This window comes from Hypomesus transpacificus, chromosome 17 (genome assembly GCF_021917145.1).
Source record: "Hypomesus transpacificus isolate Combined female chromosome 17, fHypTra1, whole genome shotgun sequence".
In the NCBI taxonomy this organism is placed as follows: domain Eukaryota; kingdom Metazoa; phylum Chordata; class Actinopteri; order Osmeriformes; family Osmeridae; genus Hypomesus; species Hypomesus transpacificus.
The window spans coordinates 11,533,769-11,557,484 of NC_061076.1; the positions used below are offsets into that span (position 1 = coordinate 11,533,769).

At 41.6% G+C, this 23,716-nt stretch overlaps 1 protein-coding gene across 2 annotated transcripts in view; it reads right to left on the reverse strand.

The window, feature by feature from the left end:
• Positions 1–23,716, reverse strand: part of LOC124479106 (nuclear factor of activated T cells 2 interacting protein) — a 105,421-nt gene that overhangs the window by 11,440 nt on the left and 70,265 nt on the right. For both annotated transcript variants that reach the window (XM_047037641.1, XM_047037642.1), the window contains one exon: positions 23,455–23,563. In XM_047037641.1, the coding sequence (XP_046893597.1) occupies positions 23,455–23,563 (109 nt within the window). The remainder of the gene's footprint in view (positions 1–23,454; positions 23,564–23,716) is intronic.

Below are 23,716 nucleotides of genomic sequence, written 5' to 3' on the forward strand. Positions count from 1 at the left end.
AATCGCACATTTTTATCTATTCTAAATGTCCATAGATTTATTTTTGTCCCATAATTGTTCTCATTTTGATGCTCTTATCAACATGAAAAAGTGGATCGGATTGCTTAGTGCAAATGTTTGCTTTTTTTTTTTAAAACAACATTGCAATCGCCTGGCTTTGACAAGGGGGCGGAGAATTAGCATCAGCTGTGTGCTTGGCCATCAAGTGGTATTTCAGACTGGACATGCTGCGATGATAGCTCAGTTCACAACGACAAAACACAAAGATCACTTTGGTCTTGTCAATGGAACCATTTGGCAACTTTTTACAAGTAAATGTTCCATTCAGAATTTTGATGGCATCCATTTCGGCGTCTCGCACTCACCATCCACTCAAAACGTAATGTTAGCCTATACTCCTCTTTAGCCGGCTCGCAAGTCCAAACAAGTGTGTGAGGCATGCCTGTTGTTTTATTTCAGGTCTAGCTAGATCCGGTGTGGTGTTATAGTTTTTCTAACGTCAGTAGTTGCTGCAACAGCATGTGAAAAAAACTACAACGTTTGCTTGGCCAAAAGAATTGACGCCGTTAATAACGAGTTAAACTGACAGCACTAATTATTTTGCTTGCTTTCCTCCAGGTACACTCTAGCTCTTATTTGCTTTTCACAATCTATGCTTCATGTTTTGGCTACCCACATTGTTTTTTCTAGTTTTTGATCATTGACTTATGCACATTTTGCTCTTTCTTGTAAGTCGCTTTGGATAAAAGCGTCTGCTAAATGACTAAATGTAAATGTCTTCCAGCAGGACAACGACCCAAAGCACACATCGAACAGCACAACAGAATGGTTAAAAAGGAATAGATGGACTGTTTTAAACTGGCCAGCAATGAGTCCTGACCTAAATCCCATGGAAAACCTTTGGAGAGAGCTGAAATCTGCCATTTCAAAGATGAATGCTGCAAACTTAAAAGAGCTTGAACACATAGCAATGGAAGAGTGGCAGAGACTACCAGCAGACAGGTACAAGAAGCTTCTAGGAGGCTACAAAATACTTTTGAAGCCCGTCATTGTTGCTAAAGGTTCTGCAACCAAATATCAGTGAGGGGTGCCAATAATTGTGCATTAGTATTAGTATTCTTCTTATTATTAGGGTTCCTCCAGTAGGAAGAAACGTATTGTTTTTGTTAGTCTTAACAAGGTTCCTCTGCTAGGAGGAAACCTATTGTTTTTGTTAGTATTCTTATTACTCTTATTCGGGTTCCTCCGGTAGGAGGGAACCTATTGTTTTTGTTAGTATTCCTATTATTAGGGTTCCTCCGGTAGGAGAGAACCTAGGGCTGGGCGATAAATCGATAAAAATAACTATCGAAGTAATGACTTCCCTCGATAAAGATATCGTAACATTAATTCATTTTCAATAATATCGATAAGTTCGATAGAGAATAATTAGGAACAGCAGTCCATTTAATTTCTGTGATGCAGCAGGAAGATGCGGAGAAATGGTAGCCTACGCTCACGAAAAAATACTGAGCACCTCGAGTGGAGTAGCTAATGTTAACCGCGGAAAATTTGTCTTATTGCCGTAAACAGTGACAGCGATAGCCATGGCGAGGGAGAAACTTCCAATGAAGAAATTATTGATAAAAAGGGTTCGTCTTCTTCAGTTATTTGAAAGTTGTTTGGCTTTTTGAAATCCGACAAAGAATGTTCCGTGCAAATTGGTGTAGTAAACAAACAGGTGGCTACCAAGTCTGGTAATACAACAAACTGCAAATGTGGACTTCTTGATGACTACGGTCTCAGTTAACAAACGTTTTAACAAATCTCTGTTTACAAAGGTGTTGGTGGATCTGTCGAAAAGTCCATATTTGTTTTTTTAAATAATATAACAACACGTAGGAAAATCCGAAATCAAAAACAACGAATCTGGAGCAGACGCCATGTTGTCAACATCTCCAAGGCAACCGCTTAGTAGGTCTCGTTTGCAGACCTCTGGAGAGGTCTGGACCAATAAGAACAGCGTATTGGTCCAATTATAATACTAATATATAAGAAACCTTTTTTACCACCTGACGCAAAATCAGTCGTTGGAACATGCAGAAAGTGTGAGTTTGCGCCAAGGTATTGATAGGTAGGCTATTGATAAAAAGCAAGGTTTTAAAAAGCTGAAGTTATTTGACCCCAGGTATGTGCTCCCTGGGTGCAAGCATTTCTCTCACACCGCTCTGCCTAAACCTTATGCCGAGTGTAGGGAAAAAATTGAGGAGGAGACTTATTTAGCTGCTACTACAGATCTGTGGTCTATCGTTTAATTATCTTTATCGAATGTAAATATTAATATTAATATCGATAATATTTTAACCATATCGTCCAGCCCTAAGAGAACCTATTGTTTTGTTAGTATTTTTCTTATTATTAGGGTTCCTCCAGTAGGAGGAAACCTATTGTTTTTGTTAGTATTCTTATTCTTTGTTTTTGTTTTCTACTTGCGCCCCCAATATTTTAAAAAGTCCCTGGTCATAAATGTTTTAATTTGACACATTGATACTACATCCAAGTGGGTACCCCCCACATCAAATATGGGACACACCCTAAAGTCCGATTTTCAAAGTGATGGCATTTCCGCTCCAATTCTTCTGAAACTTGGTGTACATGCCTTATTTTGTCATGGGCAACAAAAAAGCCTCAGGGCATAAGGTCGCCATGATGGATTTTCCTGTACAGTGAAAACTTGGGGAAATCTTTCAAATTCATCTCTTCTTAAACTAAAGGTCCAATTGACTTGAAATGGTGTATATGCAGTGCCCTCCAAAAGTATTGGAACAGTGAGGCCAATTCCTTTATTTTTGCTGTAGACTGAAAACATTTGGGCTTGACATCAAACGATGAATGTGAAACCAGAGATCAACGTTTCAGCTTTTATTTCCAGGTATTTACATCAGGATCTGATGCACAAATTAGAAAATATCACCTTTTTGTTTGAACCCACCCATTTGTCACGTGAGCAAAAGTATTGGAACATATGACTGACAGGTGTGTTTTGTTGCCCAGGTGTGTCCTATTACATACATTATTCAATCAATAAATACCACTGAATGTCTACACTCAGGTTCAGATTGGGTAAGATAGGTTTTGTCTATGCAGACTGTATTCAGAGGTGAAAACAACATGAAAACCGGAGCGCTGTCTTTGGGTGAAAAACAAGCAATTGTGAGTCTTAGAGAAGATGGAAAATCAATCAGAGCCATTGCAGAAACATTGGCCATAGCCAGTACAACCATTTGGAATGTCCTGAAGAAGAAGAAAACTACTGGTGTACTAAGTAACAGACGTCGAACAGGTAGACCAAGGAAAACATCAGCAGTTGATGACAGAAACATTGTGAGAGCTGTAAAGAAAGACCCTAAAACAACTGTTAGTGAGATCAGCAACAACCTCCAGATGGCAGGAGTGAAGGTATCACTATCTACTGTTCGCAGAAGACTTCATGAACAAAAGTACAAGGGCTACACCAGAAGATGCAAACCACTCATTAGCAAGAAGAATAGGAAGGCCAGGCTGGAATTTGCCAAAAAGTACAGAGATGAACCTCAAAAATTCTGGGACAAAGTTTTATGGACTGATGAGACAAAGATTAACTTTTACCAAAGTGATGGAAAGGCTAAAGTTTGGAGAAAGAAAGGAACTGCTCATGATCCCAAACACACAAGCTCATCTGTGAAACACGGTGGAGGTAATGTCATGGCTTGGGCTTGCATGGCTTCTTCTAGGACGGGCTCATTAATCTTCATTGAGGATGTAACACATGATGGCAGCAGCAAAATGAACTCGGAAGTCTACAGAAACATTTTGTCTGCCAATTTAAGGAAAGATGCAACCAAACTGATTGGCAGAGCCTTCATCATGCAGCAAGATAACGACCCAAAACACACTGCCAAAACAACAAAGGAGTTCATCAGGGGCAAGAAATGGAAGGTATTAGACTGGCCAAGTCAATCTCCAGACTTAAACCCTATAGAGCATGCATTTTACCTGCTTAAGAGGAGACTGAAGGGAGGAACCCCACAAAACAAACAACAACTGAAAGAGGCTGCAGTGAAAGCCTGGGAAAGCATCAAAAAGGAAGAATGCAAAAGTTTGGTGACGTCAATGGGTCACAGACTTGCTGCAGTTATTGAAAGCAAAGGATTTGCAACTAAATATTAAGTCTTATTCACTTAAATATGTTTTAAGTATATCTGTTCCAATACTTTTGCTCACATGACAAATGGGTGGATTCAAACAAAATGTGATATTTTCTTAGTTGTGCATCAGATCCTGATGTAAATACCTGGAAATAAAAGCTGAAACGTTGATCTCTGGTCTCACGTTCATTATTTGATGTCAAGCCCAAATGTTTTCAGTCTACAGCAAAAATAAAGGAATTCGCCTCACTGTTCCAATACTTTTGGAGGGCACTGTATGTGTAGAATTGATGTATGTATATAGGGTGACATGCAGGGCATGCCATTGGCACCCGCCCACCCGCCAAATGCGGATAAAATGTGTCTGTGGCGGGTAAAGCAGTCACTCTTACTAGCCATTTGGCAGATGGAATTCTACATATCTCTCGCTATAAGATTTTTTATTGTAGTCTTCTCCAAACAAAATAATAAACTCATTGCAGGGTTCTCAAGCCTCACGCATTGACCGTGAGATGCACGCGTTTCAACCAGCACGTATCGTTTCCCCGTGTTAAACAGTCTCGGCCACTGTACATTTGTTGCTAAGCAACATAGACGCGCGAACACACGCGAAAGCTCGTCTCGTGGGGTTTTTGATCAAACTTGAGGACCCTGCTCAGTGTAAAGCAAGGATTTAGCGGTAGGCTACATAACAGGTGTAGGAAAACCCTGAGGGCAGACAAAAAAAAAGAAAAACTGGTGATGAAAGTGAAACCGAAAATAAAGAGACTAAAATAATGTTGTTGTTTATAAATTAACAGGACAAAAATAAATTCAGTTTAGTTCATATATTTTCAATACATCTTTACACCCCGTTATATGCAATGAGCTACTCTTTTTGTCTTTGTCTTAATCGGTTGCATATTTTCATACAAAAGGAGCCTTACACACTTACTAGAGCTGAAGATTTGGCGACACATACATTTTATGTTGTCTTGATTTGGGGTGTTTACAATGGTCATTTACATTTGAAAGGATTGTAAATCTAGTTCTTCAAGTAAATTATAGCAAACCGTAGTCAACTTTAATCAAATAAAACTTAATTTCCCAACAATAAAATTGTGGCTAGTGAAATTGCTGAGTGGCTAGTAACTTTGGAAAACCACTAGCCACAGTGGCTGGTGAGCAAACATTTTAATGTCAGGCCCTGTTGACATGGAATAAGAAATGCAATACAAAATGGCTGAAAGGGGTGTATTTATGTAAATGTACACATTGCCTCAATATATTTGTGTCAATAAATCAAATATAATTTCAACTGATGGTTTTTCAAACATAATTGGGTTCCAGATTACATCACTAACATACCATAAACAATTTCACCTTGGTATGTCAAAAATATGATTGAATACAACATTTTACACTATGGCCAAATCTAACAATGCTTGCCACAGAAAAAACTGCTTACTTTTATTATACAGTAACTGACCGAAGGAATTGCCAACACTGAAATAGCTCAATGGGCTGAGACAGTGCACTGCAATGTGCATGGTCATAGGTTCAAATTCAACCACAGCCTTTGGGCCTGTCATGATACTGATTCTCTGTTTAGTTAAACAGGATGGCATCATTCTGAAGTACCATGCATGGCCGCGGGAACTAGGGGTACACTGAGGGTGCTGCAGCACCCCCTGACAGGACGAGAATTTAAAATGATATGACTTGAAAGTCCACCACCGCGGCTGCACGGCACAGCCCCGCAGTAGAGGACTGGCCATCGAGAGCACCGGGAGAACAATAACGATGGAAAGCCAGGCTAAGAAACGTAAGGGTGGGGCTGAACAATTAAGAGACAAAAAGACATCAGCTTCACTAGACAAGGATTTACCAATTGAAAAACGGCTATGTTTATTTTACATAAAGCTCAACTATTTTTGCTGCTCAGATAAAGGGCCAAAAATGTGCGCGCTCGCATTAACTATCGAAATCTCGAACTAGCATCACATCAAACACAGAATGTGCATGCATTTGCAGGGCGGCTGTGGTGGCGTATACGGGGGCCGGTTCTGGTGGGCCGGTCTGGATCAAAGTCCAGGGCCTATTTTTACTCCCAGTCCGTCCCTGCCGCCCCGCAACATTAAGCCCAACCCCCCCCAGCACCCCCCTGATAAAATATGTTCCCGCAGCTATGGTACTGTCAGGCCAAATACTGTCCTAGGGCAAATAGTGTCCTAGCGTCAGATAGGACAAATAGTGTCCTATCTGACGTCACAATGCCATTTTTTTTGGACGGGTCCGTCGCTATGCCAACCTTAAATTCCTGAGATATCTACGCGTGCTAGCAGGAAACTGTCATGGTTGCTATACTGGTTACTAGGTAGGAAGTTTTGTATTTAGGCTTATTTAAACCAGTTTATTGGGGTGTGCTCTGCCTTCGGCGAGCACAAACCATTGTTATCTCACATATATATTATTGGGGTGTGCTTGCCTCGGCGAGCACAAACCATTGTTATCTCACATATATATTATTGGGGTGTGCTTGCCTCGGCGAGCACAAACCATTGTTATCTCACATATATATTATTATTGTTTATTTTCGCGCCCCTAAGGCTCAGTCAATATTTGGACTACATAGACAACGTCGATGTCAAAAGGTTCGTCTTGGTCGCGATTGCGTTGGTTCTATTGGGATTTATGTTTTGTTGCACGGTTGAGGTTTTAATTAAGTTTTTGTGGCAAAAGTGAAGCTAACGGTGGCTAACTTGCTAGCCACAGTCACTGACGCTACTGACGTCACTAACGTCACGAAATATCGCGTGACTACCTATAGCAGAACATTCGTTTACCAGCTCGTTAACTTTTGGGAGATAGCTAGGCTGACTGCTTTACTGCAAGGGAAGAGCAGAAACGCCACAAGCAAATAGGCCAGGGTAATAACTATATACTCATTTTACTTTGAGATACTTTTACTTTGTGATATGAAACACAATTGTGAAGTGTAATGTACAATATAAGCTGATATAAGGAAGTAGTTACGTCTACTTTCGGAAACAGTAGTCTACTATTTCACTGAAGCATTAGCATCATGACATTAGCCTCTTGCCCGGGCAACACATACTACAGCGGTCTGTGATGCATCTGTTTTCAATCGTTAAAATAAACATTCTTCTCCAATACATTTTCGTTGTAGGATTTATTATGACATTATATTACAAGTAAACGATTTGGGTGAAATTATCATTACCTGAGGTTTCAAACTAGTATAGCTCACTGCAACACTGTACAGTGGCCTAGTAGGCTACTTACAAAACAGCGTTAGCGGCTAGATAAACACTACTAACAGAACAGCGCTAGCGGCTAGGTAAAGACTACTAACAGAACAGTGCTAGCGGCTAGGTAGCCTAGTAGGCTACTGTAGCTAACAAAAACATCTCCACAGCTGTTTACAGTACTGTAGGAAGTCAAACGGCGGCACATATTTTTGGTGAAACTATCTGACTAGTGACTACTAACCTGAACTCCATTGCCACAGCCTAAACTTTGTCAATCTGTTCATGAAAATAATTCATTTCAGCCTAGACCGTACAATGGAAGTAACGTTAAATCGAATTCAACCAACGCAATCGCTACCAAGACAGTCTAGTTAGTAGTTGTAGCCTACAATCTACCGGGGCAGCTTCTCCACACAGCAGGGCTATATCGCATTTTGCCTTGTTACTGACAATGATCGCTACCACTGACATTCTTTTGAATGAGTGATTTTCCCCTAAATAAATGTCAAGCTTATTTACTTTTTTTGGGGCATATTTTCAGTTAGCAGATTATACTATTTGAATCGCGATTCCATCTGAGATAGCTAGCTACTGCTGGTAACGTTGTTGTTAAAACACATTTCAAAGGGGTTTCTTTATTAATGAATTAAAGCAATATGAGTAGGCTAAATGCCTGAAAATATCACGAGAATGGAACAATTTACAATGACGTTTAAATCATAGAGATTAGGTCAATTTTGACACCGGTCTGCCAAATGTATTCGTTGAGGTTGCTGATCACCATTCCCTCTTGCAGAGGAAATGAGAAGACTACTATAAACTATTTCATTCTACTCTTCACTCTTAGTATTTTGAGTTGTAAATGAGCAGAAAAAATATGCTTTTAAATCTATGTAATCTTTATAAATAATAAGTAGGCTATGCATTTTAATATAAAATATACAGAAATGTAATTTAAATACGGACCCCTGCAACCAACACAAGTAAGCAAGCACACCCTACAATTTCCCCAGAAATTGTACCATCTCTAGTTATTTATTGTTTCTTTTCGCCCCCCTAAGGCTCAGTCAATATTTGGACTACACTGACAACGGCTGTGTCAAAATGTTCGTCTTGGTCTCGATTGCGTTGCTTGTATTGGGATTTACGTTCCGTTGCACAGTTTAGGAGGTTACAACGTTTTTGTGGTAACAAAGTGCTTTTAGTGACAAAGGGTAATCTGTGCTAGCTACGTCACCACGTCAACATACGTCAGCAACGACGCATGGATACAACGTGATAGAGACGTTCTAGCACGCAAATTGGAGCTTGGATTACGAGTGAAAAATACCACCCCCAAAAAATCCCAACCATTTAGCTTTGTTGACAAAGCGATTTCGAGTGGAACTGCAATCTCGGATTTTTGATTTAGGTCGTTAAAGTCTTTGTAAATTGAGCGAGTGCGGGTCGCCCGTGAGACCGCCTAGTCTTTTAGGCGGCAGCCATGCTAGAGAGCGTCATATTATAGTAGTATTTCGTAGCTCATTTTGTAGTTTAATTTTACACGAAAAAAAAGAAAGAGGGAAATGTTATGACGATATGATTAATGTGACAACATCCAGGTGGTGAGATTTTAATGTAGGTTGCTGTATAAACTTTGATTTGTTTGCTACGTGAGAGCCCTGTCAGCCTCCATTGACGATTGCGGCAGCAACAACAGTGTTGTCGATCTGCGTCTGATGAGTCTTTGTTTAATTTCGTACCAGGCCAGGGTCAATTCTACATCCAAATGGAGAGCAGTGTTTTAAAGATATGGCTATTGTGAAGACAGCCTGTGGGCCAGCATATTTTTGTTATTTGTGTAAAAAAAAATTGAGAAAGACTGCGTCTTCTTTTTACGTTACAGACTCGGCTCACCCTCTGGCAGTGTGTAGCAGTAGGCTACAGTCCGTTTGGACCCTTCCACATTTGCGATCAAAATATTAGTGCATGACTGGTCTACTAGTCCAGCGATCTTTCCATTGCTTCACAATCAAATCCGTTCCACTTTATCAGTAGGGAGAATACCCACAGCAATAGAATTCCACTCCACGTTTTCTAGAAAAACAGCATCATGCACGCAGATTCAACTCCCATATTCTTTGATCGACACATCGCGCACTTCAGACATGACGGTTCCACAGACGAGATGGACATTAGGAGGGTTTTTTCGACGAAGAGGAAAGTAAGTCAAAGTTGCCCAGTTTTCCCTTCAGTGGCCAAAGCACCCTTATGAGACATTCTCTGACTATAATAGCGTTAGTTAAGTCACAAAGATCCTTCTGCAAACATTATAATTATTGCTAGCTAGATGAGCAAGTGTTTTACCTACATCTAGCACTAGGCTATACCATACTTTATTTATCCATTACAAGTAGAACAGCATTTGTTGATTCTTAATCTGGGTCTGAAATATGTTGAGCTTTTGGCCGTGTTCAGATTTAGGCGTCTGTTTCAGGCAGTAATAGATGACAAGGATGTTTTTTCCAAGTAGCTACAAAATAAATTGCTGGTGTTTTTTTATTGCCATAACAACCGTGAGCTAATCTGGAGTTAACCTTAGCTAACATGCTAGTTTGTCTAGTTTGTGTAACATTGTCTTCCAATTTAAATACGGTTGCTCAACTTGTAATTTGGGCAATTCGCAGAATTTTATTGCTACATGTTAGTCTGTAACATGAGGGCAAAACTGATTCAACCATTAAAACCATATATCCTCTGAAAGCTTATACCCTCAGGATGTTATCTAATGAGACAAGAGACACGTCCATCTCTCCATATTAGGATGCTGTCCATGCATAATAAATTCGGTATTGGTAAATGGAGTAGGCTATATGGCCGATACTTTTTTGGGCTGTGCCATTTAGGGAAACTGATTCAACCACCTAAACCATGTATTTTCAGGTTTGAACACAAATATGATAATTTCTGAACTGTCCAGTCATGCTTTAGGGAGATGCAATTTTTTTAAATGTATCCTACATAATTATTAGGCTACTAAACTACCAATTCTGAATTTTATATGCTGATAACATGATGTACATCTCAGAAATCTTCATATGAAAAATCTACGTTAAGCTTATTATTATCAATATGAAAGAATGCTCAATGCATCTCCATGTCTCCTGATATAGGTGGTAGAGATTGAGAGTGAGTCAGAGGCAGGGGCAGTGGAGACAGCTCTGTTGCTGAGGTGAGTGCTGAAAGGTGACAGGTAGTTGAAGATGTCCCCTTGCTTATTGGGAAGTTTAGTTTTTAAAATATTTTCATGTCCAGACCCTCAGTATATGTATAACAACTATGGTATATAGTTGGTAAATGCACCAGAATGCGGGAAATTGCATCTACATCTCAAAACATTCTAGGGGAGAAACCCCCAGACCCCCCGCATAATGTGTGTCCCCCCACTCTCAAAATGCTGCTGACGCCCATGGTTACAGTTCTGTCTTCAATGCCACAGCTATGGCTGAACTATATTATGTCTTATTACGCGGCTGTTCTTTAATGCTGTAGAATGCTCCATTCACTTGAATGGGGGTTCCCAACGTTCTGCGGTGAACTATTTTCTCATATTTGACCGTTGCTATGCAAATTCGACCTCTGTCAAGGGAAGTGGCCTTTTTGCCTCGGATTCACGTCTTTCGTAGCACTCCGCAAGTAGTCCGGTAACTTTTCAACCCCAGCGTACTCTGTTGCTTAGCGACGTCAGCTGATTTGAAGCCTAAAGAATGTTCAAAGTCTATGAAGTTGGCGAACTATTTCTCTGCTGATCAACAATACGAATGGTAACAAATACATTGTAAAAAGACACACTGTGTTAAGTTATTTTTGTTGGCAAGTAGCCGTGTAATAAGCGGGATAATGCATATAACGCCGGTCATTATTGGGAAAATAAGCCCCTTCAGGGCTTCTGCTGTTCGTCTTGTCGGGGCTTATTTTCCCGATAATGACCGGCGTTCTTTACATTATCCCTTACAAAAGAAATATCATCATTTCCAGCGCTTTCAAACAATCAGTGAAGTGTGGATAGCAACGGCAGCTAGCTTGCCTCTAGCAAACTGCTTTTGAATTAGCCATGTCCCCCTAAATTCATATCGAACTTATTTACGTTTTGGGTGCTTATTTTCAGTTAGCAGACGGTACTATTTGAATCGCAATTCCATCTGAAATACTGCCAGTGACAACGTTGTTAAAGTAGCTTGTTTCAAAGGGGGTTCCTTGTTTCAAAGGGTGTTCTTAATGAATTATGCAATATGAGTAGGCTAAATGCTTGAAAATATCACTAGAAGGGAAAACGGACCCACCTGCAACCGACGCAAGAAAGCACACCCTACAATTTCTCCAGAAATTGTAGCCTCTCTAGTTATTATTATTACACATCTGTCATGGAAGTCTATGGCAGCCCCAACCACATGGTCAGAAGTTGTGAAATTTGGCACACTCTTTGGGACCAGACCCCTCATCAATTTCACCAAGTTTCATGTCTCCCATTCCAACCATCTAGCGCCACCAATGGGTAAAAGTTGAAGGTGTGTTTACACGTGTTAACTTTGAACCATATGCCCCATTGTCCAAAATGAGGTATCATTGGATTCCTTGGCTCTTTTCTTTGGCTCTCGACGAAGGCGGTCGCATTTTTCTCTCCTCCCCTCCCTGACCTTCCCTGCTTGGCTCTGTCTTGTCTTGTCTGTCTCAAGATACTCTCTCACCACCACTCTCCGAAACTAGAAGCATGGAATTAATTAGCTGGTCTCTCAATGCAATTGACACCATCTTCTCGAAGAGAAGCTCGGGTTCGGGGGAACCCAACTGTCCTGACGGGACGTTCGCAGCTGGCTACACGATGGACGCGTGGGACAATTGGCGTGTCGTGTGTCTAGCGGCGCTTTCCGTGGAGGACGTTGAAGACGTCTTTATATTCGGAACCGTGATTACAGGCGTTCTGCTGTTTGGAATAGGCGGTTGGCTTGTATATCGGAAAGTCAAGGATACGGCTGCGGCCATCAAAAGCCCCTTTAGGCTGCCCGACCTGATTGATACGGTGGGTAGAGCCGTTGGAGCTCTGACTGTGAATTTACAGCATAATATGGATTACAACAGGGATAAGTTTGCGGCTCTGCAAAGGAAGATCGAGGAGCTGGAGACCTTTCTGAAGGGTGGACGTGAAAATTAAGTCGCGTCTACTCGTCAAAACAACTACACCAATCTTATCTACTTTCGGCCCCGTAACCAGCACAGGCCTTGGCCAAGGCCGTTGCTGGAAAACAACTCCCCTGGAGAGCGCTGAAGCGAGACTATCTTGCTCTTCCCTTCCCCCTCCCCCACCTACATCTGTGGCTTGGTCTCTACCCGGGTCATGACCAAGGATGTCTCCTTGCCAACACAATCTGCATAGGGAGACTCGGACTGATTGTGGCCTAGGTCGAGGGCGCCAACCCAGACCTACTCACACACTAACTTTCACCTACTACAGATACCACCACCCCCCCACCCCCATCCAACGCCTTCGACTGCTTGTTCCACTGGGTGGCTGGTGGGTCTGTGTCCAGCGCCTACCATGGCTGCAGGTCCAGATGCTGCTTGTTTACCCCCCCCCACTCCCCGTTGCAAGTGTCTGTGTAAATGTTGGGCTTATGTGCTGAGGTTTTTGCCTGTTCCCATACTGTACTCCTCTAGGAGCATTGTCTGGGGGTTGCCTTTTTCTCTCCTCCTCTCTCCTCATGTTATGCTGTAACTTTTCTTGTTGGCGCCGAAAATGGCTGCCTAGGTACGCTCTCCTGCCAAGGTAAATTCCTTGTCTGTGCAAACTTTCATGGCGAATAAACACCAATTCTGATTCTGTTTCTGATGTAGATTTTTATAATATTTTGCCATTTTGCGGAGGAACCCGCAATGCTGCTTGCAGCTATATTTAGGGTTCCTCTTCTCCGCTAAATGGCTCAATAGCTCAAAAAGTCCTGGACCCAAATTTTCAAATTTGGCCCTATGATACAACAGGTCACTCAGTACCCCCAGACGGCTAGTGGCCCATGTACACCCATAGGTGGCGCTATAAAGCACGCCCAAAGTCTACGTGATTTCCCCAGCGCCCCATTACTCCAAAATGCCTGTAAATTGGTAAAAGACATGCCTTATTTCTCGTGGGGAACAATAAAGCCTCAAGGAGCCATATTGTCAGACTTATAAATTTGCTTGTACTGTCCAAATTTGGTACAACCTTCAATGAACTATAGATCCAATTGACTTGAAATTTGTTACGGATTTGTAGAATACATGACTTTCTATAGGGTCAAATTGAATAAGGAATGCAATACAAAATGACTGAAAGAAGTGTATTTATGTAAATGTACACATTGCCACAATATGTTTGTGTTAAGAAATCAAATAATTTTGACTGATGGTTTTTCAAACGTTAATGCTTTCAAGTTGACATCATTCTGAAGTACCATACACAATTTTACCTTGATATGAAAATGTATTATTGAATTCAATTGAATGGCTCCACAGTGCGCGCACACTCATCCTCCCCATTGACACACGAGCGAGCTTGGCGAGACACACACACATGCTTTCTGGAAATTGTGTGCTGACCAAGCCCCACACCCTCGGTTTTTAGCTCCTGTTTTGTTTTGCTTCCAATCGCAGCTCGCCATTACGAATATAAATTATTTTTCGACGGCCATTGTTGTTTTCAACTGGAGTCGCCTGATAGCCGTGTTGGAGACAGCTACGTTCGGTAAGTCCTATTTTTACGCATTTTAAGATAGAATCAAAAATTGGGTTTGTGAAATTACATTACTTCAATTATGGTGAAGGTTTGAGCACTTTGAGACCTTTAGATCGTGAGTTTGAAGTGACGGAAAACTGAACTCGAAAAGTAGTTAACTTTTTCCCTTTGTGTTTATAATTAGTAAATCATTTTGCATCTCGGCGAATTTTTCACCAAGAAAGTGGAGGGCGGCAGCCTTTAGGAGAATTAGCGATTCCCCACAGAATCGTCTCAGAATTTTGATTTGGCTCGAGAAAGTCTTTGTAATAAGCCTATGCGCCCATCCAACGTCTATAAAGCCGCATAGGCTTGGGCGGCATCCATGTTTTGGTCGCGTCATGTTCATAAGTTCACCATTTTACAGTTTGGTCTACACCAAAAATGAGGAGGGCAGCCTTTAGGAGATGTTGGAATTTTGCTTTTAGCCAGATGCTCCGATTATTTTTGTGATTTGTGGAAAGCTTGCAAGTGGAGTGATACTGCGTCCCAGCGGTACATTGTTTTGATGTTAGCCTCAGAGTCAGATTCGGCTCGCTCACTGGCAGTGTGTAAACAATTTTGTATTTCACTCAATTCTACTCCAAAAACGTTAAGGAGGACTGCTTTTTGTAGACAAGAGTCTGCTGAAGATAGCCAGTATATATGATTTTTCAAAGCAAGCCTGTTTCATTCGTCATTTGCCTGAGAAAGCGACCTACGGTAGCCAGGCTGGTTTTGCCAATTTCACCAGGTCAAACTACTTAAAGGTCTCTGACAGTCAGAATCAGTGTTGGGGGTAATGCGTTACAATGTAAGGCGTTACAGTAGTCAGACTACTTTTGTTAGGTAACAAGTAACTTAACGCGTTACTTATTTAATTGAATGAATCCGTTACTAGTTCCTTGTTCAAAAAAATAACGCGTTACTCAAGTTAGTCTTTTGGTCACCTTGATCCGTATTGCTGTACAGTGAGGATTGATCATGTTATATGCGACTGTCACTGACTATTCAGTCAAATATGTGCTATTGCTGAGGTCAAAAAATTTGCCTTCTGGGCATCAGACTGACCTAGGTGAATTGTCTTAGAAATAAAAGACTTCTTAATTGAAACACAAAAGTAACTTAACGCCTTACTCTACAGCAAGTAACTAAGTAACGTAACTAGTTACTTTACAAGAAATGTAACTAGTAACTGACACCAGCTCTCCACTGGTGTTCCGCAGGGCTCCGTCCTTGGACCCCTCCTCTTATCTCTGTACACCACCTCACTTGGATCAATCATCACCTCCCATGACTTCTCCTCCCACTGCTACGCTGACGACACACAGCTGTACCTGTTGTTCCCCCTCAATCACCCTGGGATCTGCGACGGTGACCCCTTCATCCTTTGCCAGGAACCTTGGGGTCACCATGGATGACGAGCTCTCCCTCACGGCCCACATTGCTGCAGTCTCCCGGTCGTGTAGATTCACCCTCTACAACATCCGGAAGATCAGGCGATACCTGTCTGAGCACTCCACCAAGGTGCTAGTCCAAGCACTTGTCCTTTCCAAGTTGGACTACTGCAACTCGCTGCTCGCTGGTCTCCCAGCATGTGCAACCCGCCTTCTTCAGAGGATTCAGAACGCAGCGGCCCGCCTGGTCTACAATCTACCCAGACGCTCCCATGTTACCCCGCTCCTCATCTCTCTCCACTGGCTACCCATCAACGCCCGTATCAGATTCAAGACCCTGTTACTGACCATCCGAGCAGTGAACGGGACTGCACCCGACTACATCAAGTCTCTCCTGCAGCCTTACACCCCCACCCGCCACCTACGGTCTTCTTCAGACAACCGCCTGGTGGTCCCACCGCTCAAGACCGCCCGGTCCCAACACAAGCTCTCACACCTCCATCAGAAACACAGACTGTCTCTCCACCTTAAAGAGAAGGCTCAAGACGCACTTGTTCCGGGAGTACAACGGTACTTAGAAATGGTTTGCTGAACCCAATGCTAGTTTCCTCAAGGATCACAATGACTCTTGCTTAGAGACTTGTTGCTCTTGTTGGTTAGTGGTAACTGATGTAAACTGTTGTATTCACTGCAAAATATTCTAATTTTGTTCATTCTATTTTAATTTTTACTGTTGCTTGCTTTTTCTACAGGTACACTTGCACTTATAGCGGTTCATGTTGTTTAATTGTAACTTGCTTAACTACATGCTCTTATGGTTCTTCCCTTTGGCACTTATTTTTTGGTTGTTCACAATATGTACTTCTTGTTTTGGCTACCCGCAATGCTTTGGGGCTATCTTGTTATTATCAGTGACCTATGCACTTTGTAAAGCTCTCTCTTGGAAGTCGCTTTGGATAAAAGAGTCTGCTATATGAATAAATGTAAATGTAAATATAATATTGTTGGTCACCCTGATTGTGCATGTTGTGTAATTTCATCTTTTTATTGGCTATTCTCGCAAGCAGCTGAACATGAGCTCTGCCCTAGCCCAGTTGCCCACATGACTACTCTTAATTGTGATTTGACTGAGATTTTGGTAAGAGATCAACTTATGAAGATTTTCGTTATCTGCGGTATTCGGTAAAGTTTGAAAACAGTGTTACGGTTAAAATGTGGGAGGTGTGTTTTTGGGCTACTTCTAAACCTCATGCCGCCGCCGCAGCATTTCTGCCTTGGCGTGACCTGTGCTGGGAGAGAGGGAAACAGCATGGATGGGGATAGTGTGCGGGGAGATGTCTTTATATAGGGTGAAATGGAATAAGAAATGCAATACAACATGGCTGAAAAGAGTGTATTTATGTAAATGTCCACATTGTCTCAATATCTTTGTGTCAATAAATTAAATATAATTTGGACTGATGGTTTTTCAAACTTATTAGCTTCAAAATTACATCATTCTGAAGTACCATGCAATTTTACCTTGAAATGTCAATCGTTTCTTAACCTTTGTCACAAAGCTCTGCCCTTTCTTTTCATTAAATCTACCCTCGTCATCTACACAACATCCACACGACCGGGAGACTGCAGCAATGTGGGCCGTGAGGGAGAGCTCGTCATCCATGGTGACCCCAAGGTTTCTTAACCTTTGTCACAAAGCTCTGCCCTTTTCATTAAATCTACCCTTTTAGCTCTGTTAAATTGCTGCACTAGTCCACACTTGACCGGTGGGGATCTCATTCTATTATGACTGTAACTGTTAGCTGCTCCTGGCATTCTCTAATCCCTGCTCTCCTCTCTCTGTCCCCCACACATTCCCTGTGGTGTGGGGGGTTTGAGCTGTCAGGACCTGCCTGGTCGTCGGTGTGCCAACGCTGGACCAGGTCGTCAACCGGAATCCAGTCTCCATGACGGCCAACAGCGAGTTTCCCGGTCCCATCCAACGTCTATAAAGCCGAACAATGGATTTTGGTGTTTCAAAGCCCATTGACACTGTATGACTATGTTTAGCTTGTGTTCTGCTCCTCTGTCTTACCAACCGTCTCTGGAGGAGGGGATCCCTGTCTGAATTGCTCCTCCCAAGGTTTCTTAAATCTTTTCTCCTGTTGGGAGTTTTTCTGAGAGTTTTTCCTTGTCTTCCTTGAGGGTTTAGGTTGGTTGAGGAGCAGTTCTATGGGCGTATGTGAAGCCCTCTGTGACATGCTTGCGTGTAAAAAGGGCTATACATTTAATTTTATTTGATAAAATCTCCAAAGTTGATGTATAGCAGAGAGGATATAGCAGAGAGGATAGAGAGACTAACTTGTAACCTAATGCTAATAAGTTCAAATCCCCATCCAGGCTATTGTTGTTGGCCAAACATGAAGTAGTTTTGCTCTCTTGTTGTCCAACTCTCGATCTTCTACAATGTATATTTGTATAATATTTAGCAATTTTGTGGAGGAACCTGCATTGCTGCTTGAAGCTATATATTGCATTTATATTCTGAATTATGTACTTAAAATTTAGGGGTGCCAATAATTCCCTATTTTCCATATTACGAACTCCGGTGCATTAAGCGTTTAGTTTAGTTTAATTGTGAATGCCTTTGTTAAAGGCATTAGTTCATTAATGGAACAAAACAGCCTCCAATAAAGCATGCGCTAGTGAAGCGTATGATGCGAGCTGAACATGGATGAAAAAGATCCATCGCCTAACGGGCGGTGAATTATTTATCTAAATGGTTATCCAAACAGTCAACCACAGCACTGCACTCTGTTGGATAATAAAAAGGACACCTGGGGGGTATCATTGAGTTAATATAACTAGAGTAAGCTACTTTTGTCTTCCAAGATGGCGTCCCCATTCATTTCTATGAAAAGTGCTCAGTGGCGCAGTGAGGCAAGCGAGAGCGCGGGACTGGACGCGGCCATCTTTCCACTTCCGTGTCTTGCGGTCTAGCTTTAAACAGTGGCTCTTTTTTCCCCTAGCTCCGAGACCTTGTGCACGCTTGCAACTAGCTGTACACGTCATACTTTGCGACAACCAGTCGCGAGCATAGATTTATATGGTTACGAGCGTGTGAGCTAAGGCATTGCAGTTGCAGAATCTATGGGCAGATTGGGGTACAAGTCTGATTAGAATCAGACACATGATGCAAACTTAACGGAAATGTATTCTGTCACTGTCTTTCACTTGTTTTTTACAAATAGGCTATAGGGCTAAATATACGGCTATTCTAGATGGAACTCATCACATATGTTGCTTTTTTTCTTCGTGATATGAGTATGATTTCCAACGCATTGTATCGGATGAAATAAACTGTTAACATGAACAGCTCCGTCGTTGTTCTCGCCAAGCAAAGAAAGCTTAATAGTTATTTTGGTAACCGAAATCTTCCATAATGCAGGGACAGGGTTGCTTCTATCCCCACATATAAAATACACATCCACACCACTCCCTGTTACTGCCAAATCATTTGAACATCATGATGTTATGCTAACTGATCCTATCAAAGCATGCTTAATTGTTCTTTACCGCCCACCAGGACCGCTAGCCGACTTTGTGGAGGAGCTGGACATGCTCCTCAGCGTCCTCCCGGATGATGGAACCCCCCTGATAGTCCTTGGGGACTTCAACATCCACCTCCAAGGAACGCAGACCATCGACTTCTTGTCTCTCCTGACTTCCTTTGACCTGACGCTGCTGAGCACACTGGCGACCCACAAGGCAGGCAAACAGCTAGACCTCGTCTTGACACGTAACTGTATCACTGACTTAACCTCTGGAACCCCCCTCCACACTTCTGATCACTACTTTATCCAATTCTCTGTCTCTCTCCCTCCAACCCCTCCTACCTCCCCTCCCCTTGTAACTTTCCGCCGCAACCTCCGCTCCCTGTCTCCCTCCCATTTCTCCTCTCTTGAAACATCCTCCCTCCCCTCCCATTAACGAGTTCTCGTCCCACCCCACTAACACTGCCACCGACTCCTTGTTAACCACATCACTCTCTACAACATCCGGAAGATCAGGAGATACCTGTCTGAGCACTCCACCCAGCTGCTAGTCCAAGCAATGGTCCTCTCCAAGTTGGACTACTGCAACTCGCTGCTCGCTGGTCTCCCAGCATGTGCAACCCGCCCTCTTCAGAGAATTCAGAACGCAGCGGCCCGCCTGGTCTACAATCTACCCAGACGCTCCCATGTTACCCCGCTCCTCATCTCTCTCCACTGGCTACCCATCAACGCCCGTATCAGATTCAAGACCCTGGTACTGACCTTCCGAGCAGTGAACGGGACTGCACCCGACTACATCAAGTCTCTACTGCAACCTTACACCCCCACCCGTCACCTACGGTCTTCTTCAGACAACCGCCTGGTGGTCCCACCGCTCAAGACTGCCAGGTCCCAACACAAGCTCTTCTCCTGCCTGGCCCCCCAATGGTGGAACCAGCTCCCCACCTCCATCAGGGACACCGACTGTCTCCCCACCTTCAAGAAAAGGCTCAAGACACACTTGTTCCGGGAGTACAACGGCACTTAGGAATGCTTGGCTAGACCTGTTGCTAGTTTCCTCCTGGATCACAATGACTCTTATTGAGTGACTTGTTGCTCTTGTAGGTTAGTTATAACGAAGTTAAGTCTTGTACTCGCTGTGAAATATTTTGCTATTGATTGTTCTTCCACAGGTACAGTCCTGCACTTTTTGTGGTTCATGTTGTTTTAATTTGCACTTTTTGTGGTTCATGTTGTTTTAATTTGTAAACTTGTATAACTGCATGCTCTTATGGGTCTTCCCTTTTGGCACTTGTTTAGTTTTCCACAATGTATGCTTCATGTTTTGGCTGCTTGCAATGTTTGGGACTACCTCGTTGTTATGATCAGTGACCTATGCTCTTTTGTAAAGCTCTCTCTTGGAAGTCGCTTTGGATAAAAGCGTCTGCTAAATGCATAAATGTAAATGTAAATAATGCAGACTTACCATAGCTTACTGTCAACTTTATATTCAAACGAAATGCCACGAAATTCACACTGCCTTCAATTTAACATCAGTGTAGAAATATGGCCGGTGTTTTATATGTTCATCATACAAAACCAAACGCCTATTAATGAATATAACGTGATCTAACAAGACGTTTCCATCAGATGTAAGTGGGGGTAATATATAGTCACTGAGGAGCTTCATTGCACCACAAAAGCAGTCTGGCTTGATGACACGATCAAAAAAAGAATAATGGGTGTGTTTAACAAAAGCTTCTGAAGGCAAGACTAACATTATTTAAATATAGGCCTATATAATTTCCTATTGTGGTTACCGGTTAAAGTATTAATCTTCGTCTTTGCTCCAGATAGGCGTCAACAATCTATGCTCGCGCTTAACATAATATATTTTCCATCGTGTCATGAACGTTTTTACGAAAAATCAAATCTGTTTTAAAATAACGGGAATAAACTGTATTAGCAACATTTCATGTATGTGTGATAACCATTTGCTAAACTTGCTACAAGATAAGCTAAGATAAAAAACGCCCCTCTTTTTGGTTCATGGAAGCAACTTTCGATATATCAACATAGTAACATATCAATTAGCACTAAACTGTTCCAGAGCAGGCTCACGCAAGTGTAGCTGGATAAGCTTGCCACAGCCCCGGAAAAAAACATGGCAGCTCCCTTTTTGAGAGACTCAGTTGACCAAGGAGCTATTCTAGTTCGATTAGCTTTCCATACCAATACAGTTCTTCGCGATCGCCAAGATCCTTTATTTCACACGGATGAGTTCTTGTTTGAGCGATATCGATTCAGCCGAGAAGGACTCATTTATTTGCAAGACCTTCTCGGGCCGTACGCCTACATTGCAAATATCACATGCCGCAGCAAGCTTTATGCTTTATTATGAACTTCTGCTGCTGTATGTGAATATGTAATTAACGCTATGTTTTAGGAAATGTCTTCTCTTATCTGTTGTGCCTGTGCTTTTTATAGGTTTCACTGTGGGAGAATGGGAAACGTCTTATCGATTCCTTTTTATGTCTTGACATGTGAAGAAATTGACAATAAAGCTAATTGAAACTTTAACTGTGTTTCAGACTCTCTGCATAGCCTTGAGGTTTTTTGCGTCAGGAACATTTTTATACAGGCGATGCAGAAAACATAGGCAAAGCCGCAGCATGCGTTGCTGTAAGAAAAGTGAAGGCTATTGGCACTGAACCAGCTGATGAATCAATTCATCATATTCCCTTGCCATGTCCCAGTCAATGAAATCAAAGAGGGATTTACACATAGGCCTACATGCATATACACATATTACATGATATAAGCGCTTTCAGTATATATATTATCATAAGTGTCTATGAATTCGTATCAATTAGATACTCCTTTGGCCTTGTTTTAACTACTTATTCTTATTAGACTTTAGATCATTATTTTCGCTAGCAAGATCTCATTCAATGATTAATTTCCATTAAGCCTACTGCCAGCAGGCAAATAAATGTGATCTGATTGATTGGGGTAGTGAGGCACTTAAGATGACCCTATACATTTTCCAAAAACTTATGCATTTAGCTTATCGGGAATTTTTGGGCCAAGCTGCCTGTCTTGCTCTGGCAGCGGTGGCAGTGTTCGACCTAGCCATGATAATATGCTTATTGTCTTTGTAGAGACTCATTATAATAGTTTGCTCGGATGGTGAGAATACCACCGCTCTCTCTTTCGTCTTTTCCGCCATCATCCCGTTAGAAAATCACGGTTCTGATGATCGACCTTTCCTGCCGTTTGAAGTAGGACTTGCACGTGCACTTACCCTGATGAGTTTAGCCTGATTTAAATTAACCACATGATTTGGATGCGGATCAGCCGTTGACGAACCGATATTTGCTGTTCTCAATTAGCTCGCTAATGTTAATGGGCTAAAGGGACAATTGATTAACTTAGCTTCAACCCTTACAACGAATGGGGCCCTGCAAATCTGAATTTTGCAGAGTCCGCAGTTCTCGAGATAATCCTGGGAAACTCGCTCCCCTATATCCCATTTTAATACGCGGGTACATACACAGACAGATACATACACACACAGAGATTCCTGGCATTTTTAGATAATGTCTGCTGGAATGTAAAACAAGATTTATTTAAATTTTAATTTATTAAATAATAAATGTATTTGTAAAGCAAGACAAAAACTAAAAAGCACATTTAGGCTATTTAATTTATGCCATGGCAATTCTTAATTTTAGTAATTTAGATTTTTTTTTGCTGAGAAAAAACTTGTTTGGTATTCAGTAGGCCTCAACAACGAATCGATTAAATAGATTAAAATTGATTATTAAAAGCGTTGGCAACGAATTTCATGATCGATTCGTTGTGTCGCGCGATTATTACGCCACTCAATAAATCGCTAAATCAATAAATTTAGTCAAAAAATCTTAAATGTACACCAGATTATTCAAATAAAGTCTGGCCTACTTCCATAACCTTTCAATTTTCAATAAAGTTTGAGACAAAATTCAAATAAATTGCTAATCTCTGAAAATAGCATTAAATCCACGCTAATATTAGTAACTTTTTCAAAATTGTGCGCCTGTTTGTGCACATTCTTTAGATTTTTTGCACTGTGAATTTGCACTGTCAGTTCTGTTTTTGCATTAAGGGTTGGAAATTAATGCTTTTTTGTTTTTTGTCCGATTCATCGATTAATCGAAAAAAGAATTGACAGATTAATCGATTATCAAAATAATAGTTAGTTACAGCCCTAGTATTCAGTGTTAGGTATTTAATTTTGTTTTGGCCAATCATTTTCATTTCAGGGCATCCCTAAGCCCAACTAATGTGGTAATTACTCAGACATGTTTGATCCACAGAACTTACCGAGGTGTACTCTTTTCTAGTTCCTCTGACTCCTCCTCTGAGTCAGATAAGACTATACAGATAGGTTTCTTTTCTGACTGAACACGCAAACTGGCTTCTGTGTTTCCACCTACGGAGAGCACAGATCCATCAGAAATAAACTCAAAGATTAACAGATTGACACGTGTCTAATATGTTTAATCAAACATGAAAATCAATAAGCATGGAAACAATTCTAATGTATATGGTCCTCTTCAGATTCACAATAAAAGGTACAAAATGT